This window comes from Echinops telfairi, unplaced genomic scaffold (assembly GCF_000313985.2).
Source record: "Echinops telfairi isolate 266 unplaced genomic scaffold, ASM31398v2 ScPeMD7_23;HRSCAF=83, whole genome shotgun sequence".
NCBI classification, from domain to species: domain Eukaryota; kingdom Metazoa; phylum Chordata; class Mammalia; order Afrosoricida; family Tenrecidae; genus Echinops; species Echinops telfairi.
In genome coordinates this window covers 69,280,018-69,289,321 of record NW_022103920.1, presented here as the reverse complement: position 1 = coordinate 69,289,321, position 9,304 = coordinate 69,280,018, and the positions used below count along the sequence as shown (strand labels likewise).

Here is a 9,304-nt window from a genome sequence, read left to right as displayed (position 1 = left end):
TTAGTGTAGAAAACAGAGGTTAAAATAAACTGTGATTTTATTTACCTTCATAATCTGGTCAGCAGCTAGTCTTTTTTAAGGTCATGTCTGATGTCCCCCCTCCTTTTCCCTATTTAATGATAGGGCAGGGTTTAGTACACAGCTTCTTCTGTTCTCAGGCTGCCTGCCAAAGAAGTCACCATAAATGATCTGCTGTCTACTTTGGTTCAGGGTCTATTGACTCATCTGACACTTGTCCATTTCTTTAATAATATTTTTATCACAAGGGGGTTGGGAGAGCTTGCACTTTTAGAGCTGTTTCAGGACTTCTACCCTATTGCATATAGGTGGCATAAAGGACATCGAATTTTTACATTACAGCAGTAATTTGCATCTATTTGTTAAGTATTATGAAAACATTCCCTCAAACTATCTGCTGCAAAAATGCCAGAACATCAGAGACGCCATTATGAGAAATGTTCTTCCAATACCTATCTGGATAGCAGGCTTCCTTACCCACTTGTTCCTGTAGACTCAGTTCACCTCTGTAGCTTAAGCTGTCCATTTTAAAATACCAACTTCTACTCAGGTACCCATTTCCGTGTTAGTGATTCATCTTTCTTTAAACCAGTTGCCCCCTCTCCTCTAAGGGAGAAATTTAATTCAACTTCTGGTATCTGAACAACATCCAGTGTTTTGAATTGTTTCCTGAGATGTTTATTGTGCCACCCTGGCTGATAAACACATGGGGTTAATTGAAGAGACGAGAGATAAATGGCTCAGTGAGCCTTGCCTTTTTAGTTCTCGGGTCTCTTGCTTTGTGATGGTCGGACCAGGGTGCAGCTGCTTTAGCCAGTTCCCTGCTTCAGCCCCCTGCTTCAGCTGGCAAGGCTCACTTCCTGTAAGACATCACCGAGAAGCCGCATGGACCTACCCCGATGCAGCAGCCATGGAAACCCCTACAGCGCTGACATGCTTACATGTTCACGGACTCGGTTTTCCTCCTGCAGTCAGCATCATTGTGCATGGTTTGTGAGATGGCGGAGTTTGTGAATTTGTGTCGGACATATGGGCTAATGTTGGACTTGTGGGCTTGGGCAGCACTGGGTTGGCATCTTTTCTTGATGTGCACTTAGCCTTTATATGTAAGTCTTATACATATTTCTGTGGATTTGTTTCTCTAAAGTATCCAGAATAACACATTTCCCTTTTTGCTTTTATCTGTATTATACTTTTGGTCATCTGTCTCTAACCAGCTACTTTCCTTTCCACACGTTTCCATTCCCTCCTGATCTTCCTGAGCCTCCACTGCCCTAGTTCCTAGCCCTGACCTCTTGATGTCTTATTTCAGAGCATAATGGATTTTACAAGACCTAATTACAGTTCCTACATTGGAGTCTACAGTTCCTATGCTGGAGTCAGTGTTAGCTTAATGAAAAGGGTAGAAAAATGAGCTTAACAATTGCTTCATTCCACCAACTCCTTCAGTCTCATCAATGGATAGATGACAGCTTTGCAGGAGGCATAGCACTGCAACTTTCTAGAGGATCTACTGCCAGATGTTTTCTGGACTCATTCTCCTGACGTTGTGCCTCACAGAGACTCAGTACAACTATACTAGCGAATGGCTACTACCCTAGTTATGATCACATATAATTGGAATAATAGTTTTAGTCACCAGTAGATAAGAACTCACCCCAACAATACTTTTGAGAAGCTCTGGTGGTGTGGTGGTTATGTGTCGGGCTGCAATCCACATGATCAGCAGTTCGAAACCACCAGCAACTCCGTGGGAGTGAGCTTTCTACACCGTCTTGGAAACCAACAGGGTATCGCTATGTGTCTCCATTGACTTGATGGCAGCAAGTTCGGTTTGAATAAAGGCCAAAAACAAATAGTGGTGAGTGTGATGACATATGCTCCACTGTACCACCACCACCACCAGCCCCTATGATTTTGGTGTATTGGATTTTCAGGCTTCTATGTGTAGTCACCCTTTCATCCAAACTTTGCCAACTGCCGTGAGGCTAACATTTTTTTAATTGATAAAATATACTAGGCGAAAAAAAATGTAGAACAGAATATCAAAGACCAGACTTACTGATTAGACAGAGACTGAGTAAATCCGAGACTAGGGCCTAAGGAGCCCTCATGGTGTGCTGTGCTACTTGTTGGGCTATCCTGTCCTGTAGGGTCGCTATGAGTTGGCAATGACTCCATGGCACTGAGCAAAGGGCCTCACACATCTAACCTAGAATGGGAGCCATTGCCGGAAAGCACATTTCAGTCTAACAAGACTGTCTATGAAATAGTAACACGCAGAGGGGCAGTAACACCAAAAGGGATGAGACAAAACATCAGCACTTGCCTTAAATAGTTGAGAAGGCAGGAAAGGGGCCAAAAGTTCAGATGTATGGAAACACAGAACCCATGGTGGAAATGCAGAGTCTGATGCATTGGGATGGATGAAACTGAAGTCTGGACCACTTCATGGACAAGCCATTGACTGTAAATCTTCCCTAAAGCAGAATAAAGATTTCCTAAAAATGTACTGAAGGGATACAATACTGATATGTAATAACTTTTTAAGGTAATTAGCCAACAGACCAAGAAAAAAATAACTTGTCTATACCCTTTGAGTATACAGATACTCCACCTGAACGGGGGTAGGAAGGCAATGGGACTGTATCCACAACTTATGTTTGATAGAGTATTTCTATATGTATTTACTTGTCTGCAAATATACCCATGAGTATAACTGAGTATACAGGGGACAGTCATAAAATTTTCTTTGCCATAACCACATCTTGAGGGAATTAGTCATCATGCCTGGTTATCTCAGGAACAAAGTCTTGGGGGACACCAAGGTCAATTGGTATAACATTGTCCACAAAGAGAATGTCCTACACCCTACTTCGATAAGTATAGAGACTGGGATATTAAAAAGTACAACTACTATTAATTTCTACCCATCCATAGCAAAGAACAAAGAAAATCAAAGACAATTAGCCCAAAGAGCTCATGGACTTCATGAACTTCAGCTTATACAACTCTTGAGAGCAGAACTAGATGGTGCTCATCTACCACTGGTGACTACTCTGAAGGGATCACAATAGGAGGGCCTCAATAGGGTGGTAATAAAAATGTCCAAGCATAATTGTCTGGTAGACTGATGAACTCCTGAGAGAAGAGCCCTATACACCCTTGAAAGCTGGAACTGAATACTCTGTGCTCAACTTTCAGGGAAAGGATAGGCAGGTCTACAAGGTAAGTAATACTTGAGGTATTTACACATTAGATCAACCAACCATGGAAATCTAAGGACAGCAGTTGTCCAAGAGTAAAGCTCAGAAAGCCCATAGGGAGAGGAAGGAAGGATACAACCAACCATGGAAATCTAAGGACAGCAGGTGTCCAAGAGTAAAGCTCAGAAAGCCCATAGGGAGAGGAAGGAAGGATATTAACACAAAGGAAACCAAACTCACTGCCATCTAGTCCATTCTGACTCAGCTACCCTACAGGAAGACTGGAAGTACCCCTGAGTTTCCAAGACTGTAACTCTTTTACGGAAGTAAAAAACCCCACCTTTCTCCAGAATAGCTGGTGGTTTTGAACTGCTAACCTTCTGGTTAATAGCCCAATGCATACATAACTAGGGATCCTATCTTGGAAGGACAGAGGAATATGGTAGACACAGGGTTCAGAGAAATGGGAAAAGTACTGACATATTGTGAGGATTGCAATCAATGTTTCAAAACAAAGTGTATGAATTGAATAGAAAACCAATTTGCCGCGTAAACATTTACCTAAATTAAATTAAAGTCTTAAAATGTTTCAGTTGCGGTAAGTTTCAATAATACAAAAAATACTACCATGCTCTATTAGGAGAAAATAATAAGAGCAAGTTTAATTTTAAACTCTGCTTTCCTAAAAAGGCCATATAGGATTGTGCCCTCTTTTAGTAAATAAAAGTTTTACTGGAGCGCTGCCAGTCACTGGCAAAAAAAAAAAAAAAAGACCTACTAGTCTTGAAATCATATGCACAGGCATTTGTTACTAAGTACATAACCATGAAGTTTTCAACCAAGAAAAAATATTTTTTAACAGATATTACTTAACAGTAACTTAGTCCGAATTGCAATTGGACTGTAATGCTGATTTCACAAATTGAGAAAGTGAGGTTTATCTTTCTGTTCTAGTTTTACAAGTTTTTTGTGAACTAAAACTAAAGAGTACATTAAAAACATCAGGGCTTTCCTCCTGCCCCTATTATATTTCCTTTAAAACTACCAGGGGCCTTAAAAATGTGGGTGAAATTTTTCTAATATCTTTTCATTCCATTTTTCCATGAATTTTTTAAAGCCCCTTGATATCTAATTTTTCCAATAATTTTATTGAGGTGTGTCACTCCCATAGTTGTTGTATTTAAAAAGTTGTGTCTACATCAACCGCCATCAGTTCCAGGGCATCCTTCCTCCTCCCGTATTATTTCCCTCCAACTTCCACCCTCCCCAGCCAAACCCCTAAACAGCCATATACACCAACAATTACTGTTTCTATATATCTACCCACCTCGTGGTATCTAATTTTAATCCTACAAGTGCATGTGCCAATTTTATGGTATAACATCACAAAGACAATTTCTCAAAGACAGATTAGACCTTTATTTTCAGAGATTATAAATGTAAATGGCAATGCTATTTTAAATAAAAAAGTGAACTATAAACAATTAGTAGAATTACCCAATTGGCCTTCTCTTGCCCTTAGCATTGTGCCTAATCCTTCAAATCTATTGGAAATTCTGTGGCGTGAACTCTGGCGATTCTCTTTCATCTCGGATATTTTGTGAATGAAGTCGCTCATAACAGTTCTAGTAGATAAAGAGTTCCACCTTTATTGGAGAAAATAAGTAGACTTTTTTGTTGTTGTTTTGCCCCAAACCAAAGGTCTCACATTTTTATTATCTGTCAACTTCTTAATTCAGAAGCCTAAAAACCAAAGAAGAAAACAGGTGTTTACCAATACACGTTCAACTGATGAGTGGTGGCAAGTTTTTAAAAGGCGTGAGAAAGCTGGTGTGTACTTACGTAAATGATGCCTCCTTACAGACCCAGCTTGGTTCTTCTCCAATGTCTTCTCTTGGAGTTGTATCTGATCTTATTACCGGTTTTCATCCGAATCCACTGGGGAATGGGACGATTCTGCTTCAGTTTTCTGGCAAGGAATCTCTTGATCCTGAAAGTCTTATGGGAAGACATAGTGAGAACGAAGGGCAACCGCACTCACAAGATGGCAGAGAACGGGGAATATAGCAGGCCTTCTCGATAAGGAACTGAAAGTGGATTCCCTAAAATGGCGGAGTGATGACGACACCCCGTCAAGGAGAGACAGTCACTGGAGGAGGTACTAAAATTCCTTCGTCTCAGGTGCAAGAAGACAGAGCACTTTAAAGCTGTCTTAGAACGTAGACCTCCAGAGGGAAATTGAGATAATTGTTGAAAGCCTTCAGCTTCGGGACAGCTTAAAATCTACTGTTCACGAAGATGCTGAACAGAAGCGTACAGGAGCTGAAGAAACAAAAAGGGGGGAAAATTACAACGATTAAAAGCTTCAACACCCGCGGGGAACTTAGAATTCCGAGTGAACTGTGCTGAACAAGACACGCGCTTGCAGGCTCTCGGTAGGAGACAATGACCAAACGAGGAACACAAGCGGCTCAAACCCAAACCAAACTCCGAGCCGGTGCCGGCCCAGACGACCCACCAGGGTGGAGCAGAACTGCCCCGTGGTTTGTGCGGCCGTCCATCTCCACAGGAGCGAAAAGCGCCCCCTTTCCCCTGCGGGCAGCCGGTGGGCCTGAACGACTCACCCTGGAGTAGTAGGCCGGCCGTGTCGCCGGCCGCGCCGCCAGGCACACGCAGGTAGAATCAAAAACGAAACCAGACCTACCGATCAAAAGTCACTGGAAGAAACGCGTGGGCTGTGAATGTTTCTCTCAAAAACGTAAATAAAAGCTCGAAACCGAAAAAAAGCAGGGATTTGAAGGTTTCTTGCCACGAAAATGAAACGACGGGAAAGACCTTACTTGAAATCAAGACTCCGCAGCAGGGTCTCGCGCAGCCGGAGGCGCCTGACGTGGCGTGCGACGTGGCGTCAGCGGTTGGGCCCCGCGTATCGCGAGACTTCAGAGCAACGGTCGGGCTGCGCGCGCAGCTCGGGGCCTGGCGCGTTCTCAGTGGAGTAAGAATGTCACAGAAACAAGCCCCGTTTCAGGGTCATGAGAGCATATAGGACTCCCTCGCAAGACGCTGAGCAACATTACAAAAAGCAACCCAAGAAACTCCATTTTTAAGAAGAAATAAAAGTGACACTCGGAGAAAGGGAGGGGCAAAAAAAAAAAAGTGACACTCAGGCCTGACCGTTGAGTCACTCCCAAGGGTCGCCTAGCCTTTACGTCATGAGTGCCGCGATTACTTAACGTTCTTTGACATTTTCGAATGCTCGGTTTATTCACTGCAAACACACATAAAACAATCTAATGATTTTAAAATTAACTCAAATTACTAAGTATAAGAGTATCAGGGCAGCACTCAACACACATCATTATTCCAGCAGCACAGTCCCAACAAGCATTGCTTTCAACGGTGTACTCAACCTGGGTAGAGCTGCAGAGAGCAGCACTTGATGTCTCCTTGGTTCCTAGCTCTCTGAAAAGTCAGTGTCTCTACCCAGGTTTAAATAGGCAGTTTGGCCGGCTCCTTGGCGTCCTCATCAGGGTCCTACAGATTTTCTGGGGTGGTTCTTTGGGTCCGTCTGTTGGCAGTTTCTAGGACCCCCTTTAGAGTGTCTCAGTTTCTAGAGCCCCCCCCTGGGAGTGGATCAACTTTGGGTCAGGCCTGAGTGTCACTTTTATTTCTTTTTAAAAATCGAGTTTCCTGTGTTGCTTTTTGTAATGTTGCTCAACGTCATGTAAGGCAGTTCAACGTCTTGCAAGGAAGTTCTATAATGCTCTCACCATAGGGGTATTTTTCACGTCTCTTGAGGGAGCATTTTGTGACTAGGCAACCAAAAATCCGTTATCAACTTGATTTTCTATCAAGACGAAAATGTTGAATAGGTGGTAATAATGAGGTTGCTGTTAGCGATAAAGTTATATCTATGTATGATTAATCTTTGCAGCACAAATTTTAAGGGACAACAATTCTATGTAAGTGAGCACAATGCAACGTTATTTGTGAGAACAAATTAGAGCCCCTCTGGCAAGCGATGGTTATGTTGACATATGTGCCTTTCCTGAAAGTTTGAGTATGGAAGATATATATATATACCATGTTGGAATAATTGGTTACTAGAGAAAAAAAGGATGTTGATATCTTGTTGTGTTATTACTTATGAAATCACATGCATTATTATGACACCGATACTTTGGTGTGTCAATATTTTATTCAAAATTAGTTGCTAAATGCTGGAGAAAAGGCATAAGAATGTGAGTGATAAATTGTAAGGAACAGTGTTCTAACTTACATCCAATATTCTGGCCTACCCCACCTCCTCCATCCCCCTTTCTTCCCCAGAGAAGTGTGGGTAAAGCCATCTTGCTTTAAGGCCATGTCCCCTATAGCCCACTGCCCTGTTGGCAGTTTGCTATGTCAAGCTAACCTGGTGATTTTCCAAATCTAAATTTGTAGCCTTCAGAAACTCTCCACCACCACCCTGTTCTAGGATGTTATTGTAAATTTTATTCTCAGATACTATGTATGTACGCCCACCCCATTTCAGGATGTTATGTAGACTAATACTTTTAGCTTGGCTAATTGGAGTGGTTTGTCTGTACTCCGAAGCTCGGAAGCTCAGAAATCAGGATTCGGCTGGAGTCCTGTACCTTGCAGCTTGAAAAACAGGATACGGTTTATACCTATATATACCCTGCTTAACTACTATTGGGGCCTCAGTAGTAGTTTTAAGTGACACTAACTAGTCTACCCATGGCCACTGGCTTAATAAAGACTCCAAATTGGATTTGTGGCATTTTAGTGGTCTTTAATCTGTTTGGGGGCATATAACAACAGTCAGAGAAGGAAGTTCTTTATTAAGGAAAATAAACATTAACGACCTTCACAGTTTTGTTTAGGGACCACCAAACAAGCATGTTAGGATCAGTCAGCACAAGATCAGTATTCAAAAACCAAACTTCTATGGAGTGGAATCAGACTCATAGTGATCGCATAACAGAAAAACACTGGGTTTCTGAGACTGGAAATCTTTACAGGACTAGAAAGCCTCATCGTTTTCCTCCCTCCGAGCAGCTGGTGATTTTGAGCTGCTGACCTACAGTTAGCAGCTCAGCGCATAACCTATTATACCACCAGGACTCACCAGAAGCAGCTACAGAGAAGCATTCAAAAGAAAAATCCTGTCATGACACACACCCCAGAAATTATGTACTAGTACAATGATTTAAAAATACTTTGTGAATAATAATTTTGAGAACCAGAGAACATTGTTTTCAAGCCACATAGGAAGCTGTTCCTGAAAACAAATATTTTCAGTAAGCCTTAATCTCCTAGGAAATGCAGACACAGGGAATACCTTACTGTTTTCTGACAGCTTTGGTGGACGGCAATGGTATTCTTAGATATGTTGGTGGTGGTTATTTTGTAAACCACTCACTACTTCCGTGTCATATATACATAGGCACATTAAACTGGTTTATAATAACAACTTGAGTCCCAGGGGCAGGGACAGCCCTGGGAGAATTTTGTTTTTATTCAAATAATGTATTCAGTATAAAAAACATATTTTCAAATGTGTTGGCTTTTAAACTTTATTATAGATTGTTCAGAGAATGTGAGAAAAGATGGATAGTATGGAGTATCCATCTACATTTTATTTATATATAAAAACCTACTGCCATTGAATCAAGTGTAGCTCATTGCAGCCCACCTTACAGAGGACTGCTTCAGAGGGATTTCTTTCCTGTGGTCTTTACAGACACGGATTGCCAGGCCGTTCACAGTGCCACTGGGTGTGTTCACCTGACCAGTCTTTAGGTTAGCAGTCAATTGCAGACCACTTGTGCCACTTAGGAAAATGTAGATACAGTTCCTTTATAAGTGGGGCTAACTGCTTCACATCACTTGGCTCTGGTGAAATTGGCACGGGGTTTATACTAAAATGAAAAAGCTGAAACAAAAAATTTGGAAGACAATGAGGTGCTATAGGCACCTGAGGACACTAAGTGGCTAAGGTAGAAAAGCCCTCAATTCAAGGTGTCCTCATTTAATGGCATTTCCCCCCAATATTTCTGTAACTACGTGCATATACA

At 41.9% G+C, this 9,304-nt stretch overlaps 1 protein-coding gene across 2 annotated transcripts; it reads right to left on the bottom strand.

Moving 5' to 3' along the window:
- Positions 1–4,619: 4,619 nt before the first annotated feature.
- LOC123521546 (60S ribosomal protein L39-like) lies at positions 4,620–6,088 on the bottom strand. 2 transcript variants are annotated; one of them, XM_045288894.1, is made up of 3 exons: positions 5,929–6,088; positions 5,067–5,546; positions 4,620–4,967 (listed from the first exon to the last, which is right to left on the bottom strand). In XM_045288894.1, the coding sequence occupies exon 2, from the start codon at positions 5,235–5,237 to the stop codon at positions 5,082–5,084; it is 156 nt and encodes a 51-aa protein (XP_045144829.1). In that variant the 5' UTR covers positions 5,238–5,546; positions 5,929–6,088; the 3' UTR covers positions 4,620–4,967; positions 5,067–5,081. The 2 variants fall into 2 exon arrangements, with proteins under 2 accessions (XP_045144829.1, XP_045144830.1); XM_045288895.1 differs by having other exon boundaries at positions 5,849–5,937.
- Between the last annotated feature and the right edge of the window lie 3,216 nt (positions 6,089–9,304).